The sequence below is a fragment of the Haemaphysalis longicornis genome, unplaced genomic scaffold (assembly GCF_048455015.1).
Source record: "Haemaphysalis longicornis isolate Haplotype H1 unplaced genomic scaffold, Haemaphysalis longicornis Haplotype H1 scaffold_2, whole genome shotgun sequence".
Classification (NCBI taxonomy): Eukaryota; Metazoa; Arthropoda; class Arachnida; order Ixodida; family Ixodidae; genus Haemaphysalis; species Haemaphysalis longicornis.
This window is the reverse complement of record NW_027526295.1, coordinates 151,326,018-151,345,786: the sequence shown is the minus strand read 5'-3', so window position 1 is coordinate 151,345,786 and position 19,769 is coordinate 151,326,018. Positions and strand designations below refer to the sequence as shown.

Genomic DNA, 19,769 nt, shown 5'->3' with positions numbered 1-19,769 from the left:
ACGCGCAGAAACAGGAAGGCCTGCATCTGGGACCGTTAATGCGATAGTCTCCGGTATGTGTTCCGCTGCACTTCGAGCGAGCCGCCATTCCCGAGGCGAGCGCATTCGTGCGTTCGACAAAAGCCACGTGCCTCGAGGGGGGAAAGAAATAAGGGGCTCGAGATTACATCTCAAGGAAGCGATTCGCTGCCGCGTTCTCCCAGGCACGCAGTGAGTCAATAAACACCGCTGCAAACCTTGTTTATAGCGGCGCGCAAACAACGCGATGCCGGCGGAATGTGCCTCGCCGACGGCTGACACCCACACCGCGTGCCTGCAATTCAGCGTGTCGGGTATACAAGTGCGGCGCGTTTCACGGACGAAGCCCGACTGCGCAGTGCGCCGTTGTGTCACGTATGCCGCGGAACCCGAAGCGATGCGAGGCGGGTCTCGACGCAACTGTCAAAGGTGCACAACAATACGCGAGGTGCGACGACGAGCCTCGTGGCGCGGCGGGCGGTGACGCGCGCGCGCGTTCTTGGCAAGGCAAACAGCTGTTGTCGTCGGTCGCCACCTTGAGCAACGTTGGGCGCCGAAGGCACTAAACGAGCTGCTTGTTTCGCAGGGCGCTCTGCTTGAAAGCAGCGCCTCGATGATTTCGGCCCAGGCGGCAGTCTGAAACCTCAGGGACAGGAAGTTCCCGCAGAGCCCACCTTTTAAGGCGAAAGCCTTCAGTGACCCATTGTGGGGAAAATAAATAAAGAGCGCCATTGCCGTCCGGTACAGGAAATGGCCGCGGCTAAAAGAGAAAAAGAAAAACACACCAATGTCGCAATAGGTGCCAAAGTGTGTACGCGGGTGCATCGGAGTTCGTAGAGGAACCGATACCTGGTCTTCAGAATAGGAGCAGAGTGCGTTACGCCAGTTATAACAGCCAAATAGACCGCTATATACAAGTTAAATAACGAGCTCCATCAGTACGTTGCAGCGGCGGAGCAAGAGTTGGCCAATAATGCGTACCCACCCATTCACCCTCACCCCCCCCCCCCGACACACACACACACACACACACACACACACACACACACACACACACACACACACATGGTGCTGACGTCATATCACGTGACAGGTGAACGTGACGGCACGTAAGTAGACGTGTACCTCAGCCACGCATAACTCTGATTCCTGGGATGCTGTGTGGCGTGAAGGGTCCATTCGATCCAAAAGCGGGGGGGACGAAAGATGCGGAGGAAGCACGATGTAGTAGCAGTGAAGAGGTCCTCGATAAGGATCGCCACGGGAAGAGAAAACGCTTTCGCTTTCAAACACCGCAAGCAGGTTTGTTATTTTTTTTTTTTGTTGTTGCTTTGCCAGAGCAGAAATCTTCGCCAAGTCCGGGCCGACTCCACATGTATACTCTTGACACCTCTTCAATGGATACCTCCCGCGCACTCTTCTGTGTGCCCCTACCGTGGCAGTGACAGCATCCCCATCATCCTCATCAGCCCGCTCAGGTCCACTGCAGGACGAAGGCCTCTCCCATTGACCTCCAAATGCTCCTGCCTTGCGCTGCTCGAGTCCACAGTTCACCCCCAATTCCCTTATTTCATCCCTCCATCGGGTCAGTGGCCTTCAACTTCTTCCAGACCCATCTCTTGGTATCCACTCTGTTACCCTAACTGTGCACCGGTTGTTGCTTCGTCTCACTACATGGCCACACCAGCACATAACAGCACACCAAACCTACTACATCTATCTGGCCATGTTCAGCCCACTCATCGGCCCGCCAACACCTCTTTCCAACACTAATGCACCCAACGACTTCCGCAGGACACGTTCGGTGCTTCTGCTGGGACAACCCAAAACTATTAGAGAAAATCTCATACTTCGCTCTTAAAAGCGGTCTCTGTAAAGTAGCGTCACCGCGGTCGCAGATCTTCACCCCCTAACAACCCCTGGAAGGCGCCTTAAGTGGCACATATAGTGTACTCACTCGCCCTACCGAATGACTGTGCATGGTACACCTCTGGGTGTCTGTAACCCGCCCTTAAGCTCACAAGTGAACACACTCCAAGTGCCATGCACAAACTTCACCAGAACAATCTTCCCTTACTCTTGATACCTGTTCCCCAAACAGGGCCTTCTGGCATCCCATCTTTTATAACGTCATATCCACTCCATTTCAAGGAAGCACAGGCTATATGCCAACAACGTTGGCACAGATCTTGTAAAAGCCTCAATCACTCGGATACTGAAGTTCATTCCTGGCTTCCCGGGGTAGCCGGATGCGATATAAAAATTCTGGAGCGAAGAAAACGGGTTCGAGTAAGACCAGCTGCTATTGCTGCGGCTACTGTCCACAGGCGAAGGTTAATTTGGCAGTGCGATCTGCAAGACCCCGTCTACCAAACATCCCCAGCGACCCCGATCCCAGCGAAATCGAGGAGCGTGTCTTGTCTTCCGCTTTAATTTTCGCTGATTTAAAGGCGATAAAACGCCAACGACAGCGAGCCGACTAGCATCGGAAATTATTCAAGGTCAGGGAGTGCCCGCGCACGACTGCTACTACTGAGCGCAAGTTTTATTTGACCCTGGTTCGAACGTCCTCCCCGCTATAAAGTGATCACCCCGGAATACAAGAAGCGATCGGCTACCGTATTAGTGGCGCGGGGGGGAAGGTCCCGGTGTACGTCGCCAAGGTCGCAGCCCCCGATCTTTACGAGAGTTCGAAGCGTAGAGCGATACAAAACGTTGCACTCCCGTTCTTCGCGCTGCCGCGCTCGTGTAGCGAGAACTTTTCTCTCCGAGCCTAGCTAACTGGACCTAACCCCTGCCATCAGAATCGAGAACGCATGGTGTCGAAAAAAAGGGTGGAGAATACTCGGCGATTAACAGCAACGTGTATGAGGCGCACTCAGTTACTATCCCCCAATAAGTGACAGACACCCAACAACATCGTCGCATGCGTTGCACGTGACCAGACAGAGCCAAACAAAAAGTAGGTAAGCGCACCAAATAAAGTTATTTTAGGGACGAAGCTCCTTAGGGGCTGGGGCTGTTGGCGTCTCCTGTCGTCGTCGTCATCGTCGTCGCATGTAGTCACGGTACCGAAACGCCGGGAAACTCGTCCACGCCTTGCGCCAGAACGTAACGCGTACTAAAACAACACCGGGACACTCGTTTACTCCTCGCGCTAGAGGGCTTCGTGCTTCAAAGACAAGAGACTTTTTACAGCAAAGCTGCATACCTCTACCCCCAACGGTTTCATCTCCGTAGGCAAAAACACCAAAACGCTAAGATTACACACACACTGCATGCATGCTATCGCCCCGCCCATATTTCACGTTAGTGGAGATGGTCCGGGATTTTTAATAAATCGCACTTTTCGCTAGCAAATGCCGTGCGAACTGACCGTGCAGCCCATCTGAAGTTGCAGATTAACAAAGATAGAATTATTGCCTTTTTGTAAAAGGTGTGTGGGTCACATAACACGAACGACCAAGTTCGAATACAAGGCTGCCTTTCGAACACAAGGGAAAAGGTCACTCACGAACAAAGAAATTCAAAAATAGCCGCGCTCTTAGTCGAAACCACCGACAGTGCAAGCGCATCACAGAAGTGACGTTGTCAAAGTGACAAACGCAAGGTTTCACAGCCGCACTGGTATGAAGATGCGTAACATAACTCGGGTAACGTCGACGTAAAGACCGCTGCCAGTGACGTGCATGCGCTTAGCTCCTGCTACTGTCCTCCATGCATGCCAGCACACCAGTTCCCGGACTACATGGTGTCGCGACAAAGCGTTCTTCGTCGTTGTTCTTGCGCAGACGCGTTGACGACTTGACAGCCCAAAGTTCACGAGCCTCAAGTGAATACATAACGGAAATACCAATACGCGTCTGCGCACGCCCGAATTCTTCTCCGCTATGACCTGAAGGCTGCCACGGCCGACTGACACGCACGTTCTCGGCTCGCAAAAAAAAAAAAAAAAAAGTGGAGCGAAGGCGGAGAGGGGACAAACATACAAAACAACGAGAAAAACGAAGGTCGCCAACGGGCTCGGCCTAGCTGCAGCATTCCCAAGGGGGCTTGGTCGGCTTTCCCGCTACGCAAACATCGCGAACGGGAACGCCCGAGCGTTCGTCGTCGCTCAAGTAGAGGAAGACCCGGATCGCTGCGGGCCATTCATGCAGAGCCCGCGGTCTTGCAAGGCAGCTTGCAAGGACGCCCGCGGAAATGCGCTCGTGCGAACTCGCGAAATGGTCCGTGCGTCGTCACGATTTTCGTCCAGGTATATACTCCGTCGTAGCAATGTATAAATAGTTTTTCCTCGTGGAAAAAAAAAAATATAGGTGCTTTCCGCATTAAGGTATCGCGGGAGGAGAAGCTTCGGAAAAGCCGGAACAACAAAGTAGGCAGAAATACGCTGTGTTAACCCAACCGAATAACTTCCGAGGGGAGGAGACTGTGGGTATGTGAAGTCGAATTCGCAACTTGTAGGTGCCGAATTCGCAAGGTTTGCGGAAACTCAAATTTTTTGTACAATTCGGAATAAGTGCAGAGCAAACGATCAGCCGTTCCGCCATCACCTTACCGAGCGCATCCTCACACGGACATGAAAAGAAGAAGAAAACAAATGCGGGCGAATTCGCGGCTATATGACAACCGCCATATAACCGCCATATACGACAACCGCCATATAACTCCTCCTTGGAGCATATGCGCGCGGTGAAACAGAGTCGTCAACATCCGCCAACATTTGCCACGCTCTATCGTTGTGACATTAACCGCATAAACGGTGCCGACGGCCGCTAAAGGATCGCACGGCTCCCTAGATAAGATTCGAAGTTCAAATCATTTGTAGCTTCAAATGAGCTTCAAATAGCTTCGAATGTGTAGCTTCAAATCATCTTCAAAGGCAAAAAAACACGGAATTTGAGGGAACTCCTGTTGTAAGGGACAAGAAACTCGGGAAATGGAAATAGGAATGCACATTTTGAGTTTAGAGATATGTTCCCAATTTTTATAGCTTTCGAACGGTTGTTCAACTGTCATTGTGCCAGTCAGGATAATTATGGTATACGTGAGGACTTTGGTAGTCAGAGGTACGCAGTCCGCCTTTCTTCGTTAAACATATTCAGGAGATTCCGGGCGTTTTCTTAGAGACGACACTGAAGACGACGAGGCAAAAAGAGGGTCTCCAAGGTTCACAACGTATACCCGACTGGTCCGATGATCCATGGGGCCAGCAAACCGAGTGCGGCGAATGACAGGACCATACATTCCATTTTACTCAAGAATGCGCGTAATGCTCGCAATGTCAGAGCGCAGACCAACTGTTGAGCCAACTCGCATGCGTTCACCGAACTTACTTTGCTGCCCCAATGGATCGCTCACTCGAGTGCCCTGCGGTGAAGCTGAACCTCGGGATCGCCTTGGGGTGTCGATTGGTGGATGCATTTTTGGTTGAGACAATGGCAGAGGAATAAGGAAAGTTCAAATGCCGTGTCTAGAGTGCCGTCCGACGGCTTTATGAGCACTCCACTATATCGACGTCCACCGGCGTTTCGCAAAAAAATTGCCGCGTCTGGCATTACATCGCTCTAGATAACGTAAAGCTAGGATACCTAACCTTAACATCACATGACCTAACGCACACAAAGAAATAATTTAAAACACCGAAACTAACCTAAGCAATAAAAATTACAGTTCGAGTTAAAGATGAAAGAAAAAAAAAGAACCGAGGCAAAAACCGGTCTCGAACCACCGTCCTTGGGATGAAGAAGCTAGTACGGATCCCCTACACAACATTTTTTTTTTCTTTATTGCCTCTACACAACAATGACAGACGCTTTGGCTGGTGCTTGTTTAGTCTTGTCGGACGGCACTCAAGCCATGCCTGTTAGAACTGTGCGCGGACCTTCCGTCCAGTCGTGGAGAGAGCCCACAGAGGGACGACAGAACGGCCGGGCGCAGGAAAGGAAAAGCCATTAAGAGGCGCCTCTGGCCGTAACGGGACACCACGACTGGAGGGAGGGGCCGCTCGCGGAATTCGGGGAAGCGAGGGAGCGGCCCGGCTCTTGGTGACCGCGAAAGCGGAAAGGAACAGAACGACTCGGAGGGGCCCACGGACGAGCATCGTTTCGGCGACTGCTCGAATTGGCTCCAACGAGAAGTGAATAAACAGTTTAACGAACGAAATATCGAAGTGCTTCTTCTGGGTTAATTCAAAAACCTGCAACGACAGGAGAAGTATTCTCTTACAGCAACAATTTGGTGCCGAAACCCGGGAACGGATTATCACATCGACCGGACCCCACCGACTCCACTTCAAAGCACCGACATGGAGATTCAACGAAAGAAACGACGGGCCGTCCGATCACAGGTAACCCGCATCGTTAAAGAAATCGACGAATGCCTTGCGGCCAGCGCCGAGCCGACCGTCGACGCATTGAAGGCAATCCTGCAGCGCCTTGAAACGGCCAGCGTCAAGCTGTCAGAAGTGGACGCGGCGATCGAAAGGTGCCTGACAGATGAGGACGCTGACGAAGAGTTCGAGCAGGTCCTGGAATATTCGGACAAGATCGCCAATTCCTTGGGCAGACTCGAGCTTAAGATCGAGACGCAGCGTCTTCCTCGTCAGGCACAGACTACAAGCACGAGCAGCAACGAGCCTCAACCGCAGAAAACTTCAGCCCCAAAAACGAAGCTGCCAAAATTAGAACTCATTCGGTTTGACGGCAAGCGGAAAAATTGGCAACCGTTTTGGGAACAATTCGAACAATCAGTGCACAAGAACGCGGACTTGACTGCAAGCGACCGATTTCACTACCTGAGGTCCCTGCTCACCGGAGATGCTGCGGCTGCTATTGCAGGACTCCCAGCGACTGCCCAGTGCTACAGCGACGCCGTCGATCTTCTACAGCAGCGTTTCGGCAGCCCAGCGGCGTTGATACAAGAGCACATGCAAGGCCTCATCGACGCGCAGCCGTTGACGTCGTCAAAGAATGTGCCCGCCCTGCGGCGTCTTTACGACAGGCTACAGGTGCACATGCGGGGACTCAAGTCGTTGGGTGTGGCGGACGAGTCGTACAGTGCAATGCTCTACCCCGTGCTGCTACGTGTGCTTCCAGCGGACATGATTTTGGATTATCACCGCCGGCAAGCCGAGGATAGTGACGGGACAAGCAGTGCAGCATCAGCGAACGGCGACTCTGCATCAACCGGCTCATCAGCGTCATCTCAAGGGTCCCCACTCCGATCTCTCCTCCACTTCTACCGACGAGAGCTGGAGAGCCGTGAGAGGGCAGCGGAAAGCCGACCCGATGACAACCACGGTAAGCCCCCGCCTCCTTTTCGCAAGCATCACGCGGCATCAGACAAGGGCCCCCCTAGAACCCCAACGGTAGCGGCCTTGCACGGGACGTCGTCCGACACGCAGTGCTTACTTTGTCAATCGAAGGCACACGACACTCCCGACTGCAACGCAAAAATAGACCTGAGGGAAAAGAAGGCCATACTAACATCGAAAGGCAGGTGTTTCCGCTGCACCAAGCGCGGACACCTTGCAAAGCGTTGTAGGGCAAGCATCGAATGCAAAGCTTGCAAACGACGGCACGCAACGACGATGTGCGACCCGGAGTTCTTGAGAAAAATGCATGCGCATGGCGAAGAAACGAAGGTGAAGGAGGTGTTTAACGCTCCCATCTCTCTGCATGCATCCCAGAACACAACCGATCGCCCCTCCGTACTCATGCCGACTGTGACAGCGTGGAGCAGTGGACAGAGCACAAAGAGTATCACAAGAATCCTTTTCGACAGCGGCAGCCAACGATCGTTTATTACGGAGGAGCTGTCTAAGAGACTCGGCTGTCGGCCGCTCCGCACGGAGAAACTCTCGATTGGAGTGTTTGGAGGGCAGAGCGACGCACGAACATTCCGGGTGGTTGAGGTTCGCCTCATCAGCAGGCATAATGCAAACACGGAAAGGGTAATTGAGGCGCTGGAAACACCCTCAATCTGCGAGCAACAAATTCCCTGCCCTGACGACGAAATTCGCAAGTCGCTAGAAGAACTTCGCTGCCCACTCGGTGACGACACAACAGTACTAACGAACGCGAGCACCGGAATCCTTGTTGGCTCTGATTATTATTGGGAGTGCATTACGGGCTCTGTAAGAAAGCTGCAAAACAAACTCATGGCAGTGGAGACAAGATTCGGTTGGGCAGTTCAGGGTCAAACTTCGACAACATGTCAGCTGGTAAACTGTGCCCACGCGATCGTCCTACGTACGACAGTAGCCGACCAAGAAACAGCGCCAATTTTGAGGCAGTTTTGGGAGCTAGAGGGCGTCGGAGTGTCGGAAACAACTCAAAACCCCTCGAACTGTCAGGTTAAGGACGAATTCAAGAACAACATCGAGACAGTTAACGGCCGCTACCAGGTGAAGCTGCCGTGGAAGAATAACGTAAAGTTGGCAGACAACCGCGCAGTGGCAGAGAAACGATTTCGTTCCCTGACAAAAAGGCTCAACAGAGCCCCGGAACTCATGGAAAGGTACGACACCGAGATGCGGCGACTGATTGACGATGGCGTAGCAGAGGAAGCGCCCACTGATCCACACGACGGCAATCAGCGTATCTATTACATGCCGCACCAACCTGTTCTGCGAGACAACAGCACGACAACCAAGCTCAGAATCGTGTTCGACGCGTCATCGCACAGTACGGACGCAAACTCGCTGAACGACAACTTGGACAGTGGGCCAAATCTAAATCCAGACCTCGTGCGCCTGCTACTAAATTTCCGAAGCCACCCAGTCGCACTCGTCGCTGATGCGGAAAAGGCGTTTCTGCAGATAAGTGTCGCCCCTGAAGACCGCGATGCGCTTAGATTTTTGTGGTTTGCTCGTAAGCCCGAAAATGACAAGCCCTTGCCGGAAATCGCTGCATACAGGATGACTCGAGTGCCGTTCGGGACAACGTCAAGCCCTTTCCTTTTGGCGGCAACGCTGCAGTGCCACCTTGAGAAAATGGAGCAGCAATACCCAGAAACAGCGAAGATGCTGAAAAACTGCATCTACATCGATGACGTGCTGTGCGGCGCCTCCAGCGAAGAGGAAGCGGTAAAGGTGTACGGCGAGGTTAACCGCATTTTCGCTGCAGCATCGATGCGCCTGCACAAGTGGGGTTCTAACAGTAGCCAAATGAGAGAACTTTTAGCGCAGGACAGCCTCAACGAAGTGCCTCTTGGTCAACCCGCCAACCTGCTAAAGGTTCTCGGCCTTACATGGTTACCTAACGAAGACCTCCTAACCTTTGCTCCAGATCCTGTCATCAAATTTTCTGCGGAGCAAAGAAACACGAAACGCTTCGTCCTACAGACAAGCGCTCGGCTGTACGACCCACTTGGTTTCCTGTCAGCTTTCACACTGAGGGCAAAAACACTCTTCCAGGAAATTTGGAAGGCAAACATCGCCTGGGATGACCCCTTACCCGACCATCTACTGAACGAATGGACGAAGTGGTGCCAGGAGCTACCTTTGCTCAGTGAGATGAGCATTCCCCGAACGTACGAGGGAAATATCGGAGGGAACCCTGTGCACCGCACACTACACGTGTTTTGCGACGCCAGCCAGAAGGCGTACGGTGCGGCTGCATACCTGTGCACAGAGAGCAGCACAGGCGAACGAACCTGCACCCTGATCATGGCCAAATGCCGCGTGGCACCAGTGAAGCCCATCACATTGGCAAGGCTGGAGCTGATGGGAGCCTTGATGGCATCTCGACTTTGCCAATTCATCGGGTCAAGCCTCAAGCTTCATATCGACAGCATCCACTTGTGGACGGACTCGATGATCACCCTTCACTGGATCCGAGGTGACGCGGCAAGGTGGAAGGAGTTCGTAAAGAACCGGGTTGCAGAGATCCAACAAAACACGGACGTCGCACAGTGGAGGCATTGCCCAGGCAAAAGTAATCCCGCCGATCTCATGACGAGGGGCATGACCGCGGCTAGCCTAAAATCGAGCGACATGTGGTGGCACGGTCCATCATGGATAAGACAACAGGAGGAAGTATGGCCGTCCGAGGAGCGTCCGTCTGGTTTCACGCCTGAAGAGTTGGAAACGAAAAAGGAAGTAAATGTAGCGACAACGACTTGCGAAGAACAACCCGATCTCCTGAAGTTGACGCGTTTCAGTTCGGCGACAAAGGTGAATCGCGTGACGGGTTGGGTTATGCGCTTTCTGCATAACCTGCGAAGCAAGGAAAAGACTTCCGGTCCATTGACGGCAGCCGAGATTGAACGAGCCGAAGAGTACTGGCTGAAGAAAGCTCAACAAACGGCCTTTTCGGACGAAATACGCCGCACGACACAGCGTATGAAGCTTTCAAACGACTCTTCGTTGAAGGACTTTAACTTGTTTACAGACGAAAAGGGCCTGCTCAGAATACGCGGCCGACTGTGCTCTGCGAACAAGACGAGGGATGAGCGCCACCCGATCGTGATGCCCAAGGAGCACCGATACACAGTCCTGCTGGTAAATCGAGCACATTTGCAACTCCTACACGCGGGCGCCAGAGACACACTCGTGCAGCTGCGCGAACGATACTGGATTGTGCGTGGACGCCAACTCGTGAAAAGTGTGGTGCGATCTTGTGCTGTGTGCCGGCGGTACAGTGCTTCCCACATCGAGGCAGACACCGGACTCCTTCCCCCCGAACGGACCACCAAAGCAGAGCCCTTTGAGGTTGTCGGCATTGACTTTGCCGGCCCCCTTTTTGTGAATGAGAAGGGCAAGATGGTGAAAGTGTATATAGTGTTGTTTACCTGTGCCGTGACGCGTGCAGTGCATTTGGAACTCGTTACGGACATGAGCACAGGAACTTTCATCCATGCCTTTCGTCGCTTTGTGTCACGCAGGGGGTTATGCCGAGGAGTTTACTCGGACAATGCCTTGACTTTCAAACGCGCCTCTAAAGACATGGGCAATCTTTGGAAGGCCCTGCGGCACCCCGATTCCCAGAGATACTTCTCCAACTCGGGCATTGAGTGGAAGTTTATTGCTGAACGAGCGCCGTGGTGGGGAGGGTTCTATGAGAGAATGGTTCGAAGTGTAAAATTGGCCCTAAAGAAGACCATCGGCCGGCAGACCCTTGGCTTTGTCGAGCTGTCAACGGTGCTCGCCGAGGTCGAAGCAGTCATAAATTCTAGGCCCCTCACTTACACTTACGACGACCCTAACGATGGTGCCCCCCTCACACCAGCCTGCTTCTTGGCCGGAAGACGCCTAACCACACTGCCACTGCACGAGGAAAAATTCGTGGAAAGCTCTGCGACCTCGCTCCGACTGCTCTGGCAAAAACGAAAGCAGATCCTGCATCTGTTCTGGAATGTGTGGCGAAAAGAGTACTTGGGGCAGCTTCGTTCGGCCTACGCCTCGAAGAAAACGAAAGGAGGGGTCCCTGGGGTCGGCGACGTGGTGTTAATACGGGAGGACCGCCCGCGGCTGCTCTGGAAGACCGGCATCGTGACAGCAGTGTTTCCCGGCCGAGACGGCAAAATCCGCTCTTGTGAGGTCAGGGTGCCGCAGGGAAAAACAGTAAAGCGACCGGTTCAGCTCCTGTTCCCATTGGAAACAACATAACGTAGAATGAGCCCTGTCTCATTGCGGGGGGGAGTGTTAGAACTGTGCGCGGACCTTCCGTCCAGTCGTGGAGAGAGCCCACAGAGGGACGACAGAACGGCCGGGCGCAGGAAAGGAAAAGCCATTAAGAGGCGCCTCTGGCCGTAACGGGACACCACGACTGGAGGGAGGGGCCGCTCGCGGAATTCGGGGAAGCGAGGGAGCGGCCCGGCTCTTGGTGACCGCGAAAGCGGAAAGGAACAGAACGACTCGGAGGGGCCCACGGACGAGCATCGTTTCGGCGACTGCTCGAATTGGCTCCAACGAGAAGTGAATAAACAGTTTAACGAACGAAATATCGAAGTGCTTCTTCTGGGTTAATTCAAAAACCTGCAACGACAGGAGAAGTATTCTCTTACAACAATGCCTGCAGCGATTAGCTAGAGTGCCGTCGGAGACACTGCGAAGTTCGAAAGTATTCTTTTCCGGACAGTCCTTGCATTGGGACGGGCCCTGGGTTCCGGCCACACTCCAGGTTTAATATTTCATTCTCAGACCTCCTCCCTTCCCCTTTTCCCAACTCTCTTTCACAAATCCTTTCAAAGTAGAGGGGGCAAAAACACGCATGGCGCCACTTGTTCTTGTCCCTGTGTCCTTGTCACTGCGCTACACATACTGTGTTGTAACCAGTGAGCCAACCAACCAACACAAGAACTCTTTCTGCAACTAATTTCCGAGGCCTTCAACGACATCTGGCAACCGCCTTCCATTCATCCCCTCACTCCACGTTCTACACAACCACTTGCCATGCTCCCGCCACGCGATAGCTCCGGCTTGGACGGAAGCCGGCCTTCAGACCACGGAGCGTACATATATGCGCAGCACTTCTACGGACCCAAGTGCCTCTTCGAAACGCTGCATGTATGCAGGCGTGAGTAACAGGCCTGACGTAAGTGCTTACACGGACGCCACGTGCAACGCCTTCTCGGGTGGACAGGAGCAGAGGGACAATATAACGCTTTCGCTTCTGACCCTTCGTACACAGCAAGGCCCTCCACCCCCCGTCGCCAGGAGCGGCAGCGGCGGATTCAATCCGAAGTATTCAGGCCACGATCTCCGCCGAGAAGCAGCTTTGCGCAACGCCCGACAAAGCAAGGACTCCGCCCGACACGACAAGGTCCCCGTCGGGCCTTGCAAGTCCGATCCAACGGGGCTTCAGAGCGCGCAAACTGCGGTGCGACGATCGACGACACCGCCCCATTGCACGAAGGCTGCATCACGACACTGCACCCTGATACGTGAATCCGTGCATTCAATGCACGTGCGCAGGTCGGGCCCTTCATGGCCGCAATTATCCCTCCTTTTGGTTTTCTCTATTTGGGCGCGCGCGATTAGCAACATGCGCGGAGTAAGGATATATGGTTCCGCGTGATACCAAGTATTTGGCCAACGCACGCGAAGGGCGGTGGCGATCAATAAGGCGTGATGGCAGTACAAGCCTGTAGCTGTAGCACGGGTAGCTGGAATGTCTATTGAGTGACCTTTAAAAAAAATGGTCCCGGGGACAAAATCGAAATCGAAGACCCGGAGAGGATCTATCTCGGGGCTGATGATTAGTTTACTGCACGCGGGACTGAAAGCTTAGAGCGGGCGTGCCTTGTAGATCAACAGACAACACTTAAAATCGAGAGATCGCTACTACGCTAGCTCCGCTCACAGCCTATTTAGCTTCAGGCTTCGTTTATCGGCGGATTCAATGGTTACGGCCCCCCTCACACGTGCGTCAGTGTGTTTTGACGCACCTCAAAAATTATGCCCGGGCTAGTCTGGGATATTTACTGCGCCCTGTGGCTCTTTGGTGAGTTAAACCCAACGCAATGACTGCCAACCTCGCGACGCTGTGCGAGGAAGCGCCAGAGGGCCGACGTAGAAATTCTTAATCCAGGCAATAAAAACTTCCTGAATGTGTCAACAACAACGAAAATTGGGGCAGCTTCACACTAGTGGCGCCAAGACTGGGCAAACAGCGAAGCTGGCGGCCCCACCCAGCTTATTCTTGGTGCGGCTAAGTTTGTGCGTGGTTATTATGCTTGGAGAGCCGGCCAAGTTTTCTGCGTGGTGTCGTCATTAGCTCCCCAAAGAGCAATGAACACTCGGTCATTTAAGTATGTACAATGTGCGCGTGACCACCCCCTTTGTGGTGAAGCGTGTGTAGCGGAAGGCGCAGCGGGACGAGCGTTTGCGAAACATTTTTGAACTCGTTCGGTGGCCAACGTTCGACTTGTGTGGTCTGGAGTGTGGGACTCTAATTAATAAATCGGTTAACGTTATCGATTCTTGGCCTCTTGGCTTCTTTCATTTTGGCATTGATTCCTCCCTTTGCACCGTCAAAACTGTCCCACTCGTCGCAACAAGAGACAGAGCGAGCCACCCGCGACGCGTTTACAAAGCCGTGCTTGTACAAGTTGCATCGCGCCTCCGACAGGTGGCGGCACGGGTCCCGCCCAAGTGCGGCGAGGGAAAGCTACGGTGTTAAAGGCGCGCGCGATTACGTCATCGCTCGGTGATGATGTTATCGCTGTATGCTAGGTGTGCACCACTCTGTGCACACCTAGCATACAGCACATACACTCCGTTCAGCCTTATTGTCTCTCGAACGGCCATACTGTATTTCTCGTGGCGCCACCTATAGCCGCTGAAAGTTGCGAATTACGGGTCACGCGTCAGGCTAATTTTTGCCCCATTCCGGCACGGTGCCGATTAGCGCTGTGACTAGCGCATTTGGCTGCGGCTCTCACGACGGGTTCAAATCCCACATGAACGCAAATGCGTTTTATTTATTTATTTTCTCTTCACAATAACCCGCCGCGGTGGCTCAGTGGCTAAGGCGTTGCGCTGCTGAGCACGAGGTCGCGGGTTCGATTCCCGGCCGCGGCGGCCGCTTTTCTGATGGAGGCGAAAAGCAAAAATGCCCGTGTGTACGAGATTTCGGCGCACGTTAAAGATCCCCATGTGGTCAAAATTAATCCGGAGCCCTCCACTACGGCGCGCCTCATCGCCTGCGTTGCGTCGGCGCGTTAAACCCTACAATCAATCAATCAATTCTCTTCACAATAGCGGCCATCTTTGTACCACTCGTATTGACGTTGACGACAACTACTACTGTTACTTTCCGCGTTTGACGTCACTTTCCGCGCTTGACATCAAGGTTTTTGCCTTAAAGGGACAGACAACCGATTTTTGTCGAGTATATATTCTCTATCCCAAATGAAAGGGCATCACTTAAAGCACCTTAACTAGAAACAGTTTTGCTGATAACGCCCTAGAACTTTTTAAATCGAAATTTTTAGATCTACGAGCCGTATGTGTCCGCCCAAAAATAATGCTGGCAACCATGACATACAGTAGCGCAGCGACATACTTTTGTCTGTATGCGAAATGAAAAACGATATTTAAAAACTTGTCCCCAGCTAAAAAAAAAGTGTGAATCGCAGGCTTTCTTATTCCTTTGTGTGTTCAAGTCTATTTTGCACGAATGCGCCATCTGTTGGGATAGACGATAGGTAGAATCTGGCTTCACCTTGTGGAGGTCGGAAGTTCGATTCTCCCCGGGCGCAACGTTTCTTTTTTTTTTTTTTTAAGCTGCCGTTGCCGCAATTGGCCACTGAAATCAAATATTTTGGCAGAACAAACGCCCCTGACTCAGGCAGAATCGTCCTAGCTCCTTTACTGGGTCTGTTTACTGAACGCTGCCGTTATTCTGGGCTCAGTTAGCCACACTGAGAGCAACCCAGCGACAGCGGGCGGCGCGTCTTGAAAATTTTCAAAATAATGTTTAAAAATACATTACAATTCAAACTTATACGAATACTTGTGTTAAAAGGTTTTCAATAAGTAAATAAACGTTTCAGAAATTACAGTGGCTGCTATGTTTGCAGGTCACGTGACCGTGTCACATATTGTGTCAAGTTTCGACACTACGAACCGCCACCCTCCGATTTCAGAAAGTTTGCTGCCAAATTAAAATTATTTCCGCCGATTTGTTTATAAATTGCTTGTGGTTGCCAAGCTATATAAAACGCTGGCTTTCGTATGAGCTAGAGAACATATACGCGACAAAAATCGGTTTTCCGTCCTTTTAATAATGCGGACTTCTGTCACTTCGGAGGGGGTGGGGGAGAGGGGGCGTTTTCCGCATAACCTTTGCTGGGCTTTTCTGACGACGTCGCTGTCATGCTGACTCGCGTTCTATATCTATAGAAGGCGCGTTCCCTCACCTCATCTCTCTCTCTCTCTCTCTCTCTCTCTCTCTCTCTCTCTCTCTCTCTCTCTCTCTCTCTCTCTCTCTCTCTCTCTCTCTCTCTCTCTCTCTCTCTCTCTCTCTCTCACGCACATGTGACCATACACACGCACATACACATAGTATCGTAACTTAACTGGCCAACATCAGAGCGTCAAAAACGTCATTTCGAATGTCCCGCTTCGACTTATAAGCGCTCCATCACCCCTTCTATCTGCAGTACACTTTTACCTCGCGCTGAAACTTCGCATGGCCTCCGAGATTCCCCCGCGGAGGCCCTGAACTACGCATGGCGGTACGTGCTGCCGCCACCAGGAGGCCGTACGTCACCGACTGCACACTCATCACACACCCGGATAATTCTCACTACGCGTGGGAAAGACAAAAAATACAAAAGGACGGTCGAGCAGCGGTGTTTTCCGCATACTTTCCGTCTCCGTCGCTTTCTCCCGCGCAGACACATACGTGCGTGAATGAACGCGCGCGTTGCGAAACACGTCGTCTACCGCCACCTCGTTGGTCTTCTGCCAAGGAGCTCACCGGCCTCCCCTTGGCGCGTCTACACGACACCGTGGCCCGGACCCAAGCGAACGCGTATACTTGGCCGAAGCGTCTGTCATCGCCGCAGCTCTCGGCGTCCAATTTTTAACGCACCGTGAAGTGTTTTCGCCTCTTTTCCAAGAAAGAAGCTCCCCGCAGCAGCCGCGTCGATTTATGGCGACACCCTTGGAAAAGCTGCAGTCGTCGTCACCCCAGAGCGAGAATAGAAAGCAGAACAAGTGCACGAGGCCGAGAAGACAAAACAAAACCGTCTGCCAAGGTTCCGCTGTGCGCTATAAAAGATCGCGCGGCAAACACCACGCGTGCACAGCAAAGGAAGGAAGAAACCCTTGCCGTTTCGACAGGTGGCCTCGGCGGCGCATGACGGATGGCTCCGAAGCAGACACACCCCCTTCGCAATTTCGCCGGGACGCCAAGCGTAAAGAACTACACGACGGCCCACGTGTGTGATTGCATGCTGTTTTAACAATTATACAGCCGTTCCATCCAGAGGCAACGCGCGTTGCTGAACCCAGAATGCACAACTGAGGTGTTTCTAATTAGAAGAAGCGTGATGAATAACTTCTGAGCGGGTCAGCGTGCGCAAAACGATGGCTCCAACGGAAAGCCGACAGCTCTAGTCATTCCACACCTCACGGACGTGAGGTTGCGGGATAGGCCTCCATGAGGGTTTGCATAACTCATGCGATGCGTTGTAACGTACGTCCGCGCGGGCGTACGTTACAACGGGCGTACGTTTTTCTGGAGTAAAGCGCGCGTCAAATCCAGCGAGGCGTAATTACAAGCGTTAGGTGCAAACGAGGCTTATCGAAGCAGAGGAGAGCTAGCCTGCATACAGTGATCGCCTAAAGAAAGGAAAGAACGAACACACACACACAAAAAAAAAGAATGAAGAGTGAGAGGGAATGTTTGCTCGGACCCGTCGTCCATCACCTCACCGTCTTCAAGAAAGGAAGAGTCTTCCTTCCGGCCCCGTGACTCGTGTCGCCCGCGTGCCACGACAGCGAGCGACGGCCTGACTGCTTGTAATCCCACAGGCACGAGTACTTGAGCAGCACCACGGAGGAAGAAGGAGGAGACGGCGCCGTCACGACGACGACGCTGCCCTCCTCGACGCCGTCTTCGGCGGCGTCCAGGCGCATCGCGCGTCCGACCTAGCCACCGGCGTAGCGAGCGTGCCGGCGGCGCGTGCACGAACAAGAATCACGTCCAGAGGAGCGTACAAACTACGACCAGCGCCCAGCGTTTGCAGCACGCGCGATACTCCCGCCCGGCGACGGAGACGCCGCGTCAACTCTCCCTCCTCGTCCGCGGGTGATCGTGACCCCACAACCGCTCCGCGCGCGCGCGAGCGGCACGAGAACAAACAACGACGAAACGGCAAACAACCAGCAATAAAACGAGAAAGCCGCGGAGGCGGCGGAGCGTGCAGAAAAAAAAAAAAACAAAGGCAGCGCGATCTCTTCTCTTCCCTCCACCAGTTGTCTCTATTCTGAGCTGTAGAGTGAAGAGGCGCCGCGCGCCGAGATGATGATGATAACGAAGAGGAGGAAAGCGGCGGGCAGCCGTAAGCAATAATGCGAAACATGCGGAGAACTGACGGACGGAAGTTTATCGCGAACCCCTCCATCTCCGCGGCGACCTGCAAGGATGTGTATACGGCGGAACCACTTGAAAAGGCGAAGCCAGGGCTAACTTCGTGTGTGTGCTGGCAAAAGCACACGCATCGCTCGTGACCTATGGGAGGAGGGCTTGATAAATTCAACCCAAGCTCTCTTGTTTTTTTTTTTTTTTTTTTCACTTCATTTGCGTTACCGAAGGCTAGCCTTGTTTATGTGTTCGTGATAAACCAGCACCCCCCCCCCCCCCCCCCCCCGCACCGCTGAACTTATTTTAAAGACCACTGCCGGGCTGAAGGATTAGAATAAAACAAGAGAAGCAAGCGTATGCAGGCACGGCTGTCTCGGACGGAGATGCGTGGACGATGCGCAGCCGCCGCGCGAGCCACGAGTGGGATGTATGCAAGCAGAACAGCGGCGGGGCAGCGAATAAGGCGAACGCGCATAGCAAGACGAGCGCTCCTCGTATACACAAACCGCTCCGAAAAAGACGGCCGGAAGCGGCGGGTAAAAAACATGACCACGAGGTTCAAAGTCAACGGACCTTGAAATACTACGTAGCGGGTCCGAACGATGCTAACAAACCTTTAAAACCACGAGAGACGGCTTCCGTGCTAAGACAGGGTCGCAAGGAGAAAACTTGCGAGTTAGACGGCGCTGGTCAGTTTATTAACTGGTGCTTAGCGCACACAAAATGTTAAGAAGACGGGCTCTGTTGATAGTAGTACTGTTGGGGTAGAAGCGTTAATGGGACGTAAGTGTAAGCAGACTAGGAAGTCACGGACCCTGGAGGGGGGGCGACAGGAAAAAGTTACATTGGTTTGCAGCTTTACATTGTATACAGTAAAGCAGAGTTTTTCGAAGAAGCCAGTCACCATCCTGTTGCTATTTAAACACGGGCAAGAATGTACAGATAAAAAAGAACGGTATACAAAACATTAACAAAGAAACCACATACGTTGTTATCGCAACCGTATATGTTGACATAGCAACTATAAATAACCTCTATGGGGGGCATTTTTTTTTTACCTGAACTGGTGCAGATAGTGCAGTTTCATGCAGACCAATGTCGAGTGCTACCGGGGTTCTCAATTAGTAAAAAAAAAGCGAACATACGCTGCACTGCTTGCACCGGTGCAACCAGTTAAGGTAAAAAAAAATGCCTCATATCACCAACCCAGTTGACATAGCTGCAAGTATTTCACGAACTGGGAACCTATAATCCCGGCACTACCTCCTCTACATAGCTTTCGCTCAAAAATGCGGCACCTACTTCTGCTAAGAAAAGAAAATAACAAGACATCCAAGAGCAGAACGAAAGTTCAGCGAGGTTCACGACCTCGCTCGCGCCAGGAGCTTCAGTAACATCCCCCGCTCCCCTTCAAGCCTCGCGATAAGACAACACTGCTACCGCTCGTGAAGGGGCCTCTCACGCACGTAACGCTTCCGTCAACATGCTCGCCTACGCCACCACGGCCCCGGGCAGACATTTTTCTCGTAGATTTTTTTTGTCTTTAGTACGACGGCCTCCCCGGGTGGGTGTATACCCAGCGCGTAAACCCGTTCCGTGCGGCTGTGTGTACGTATACACGATCCGTACCTGTGTGTGTGCGCGCGCTAATCTTCCGGAGGGGAGTAGGAGACCAGGAAGACGAGCGGTTCACGGCGGGCGGGGTTCGGC

General features: G+C 52.8%; 1 protein-coding gene across 6 annotated transcripts in view; it reads right to left on the bottom strand.

Moving 5' to 3' along the window:
- Ziz (dedicator of cytokinesis protein Ziz) overlaps nt 1–19,769 on the bottom strand; it is a 181,445-nt gene that overhangs the window by 96,810 nt on the left and 64,866 nt on the right. For 3 of the 6 annotated variants that reach the window (XM_077698396.1, XM_077698397.1, XM_077698398.1), the window contains exon 1: nt 17,408–17,746. The exons of the other annotated variants lie outside the window; for them this stretch is intronic. In XM_077698396.1, the coding sequence (XP_077554522.1) occupies nt 17,408–17,611 (204 nt within the window). In that variant the 5' untranslated portion in view covers nt 17,612–17,746. Of the gene's footprint in view, nt 1–17,407; nt 17,747–19,769 lie in introns of those variants that run through there. 6 annotated transcript variants of the gene reach the window in all.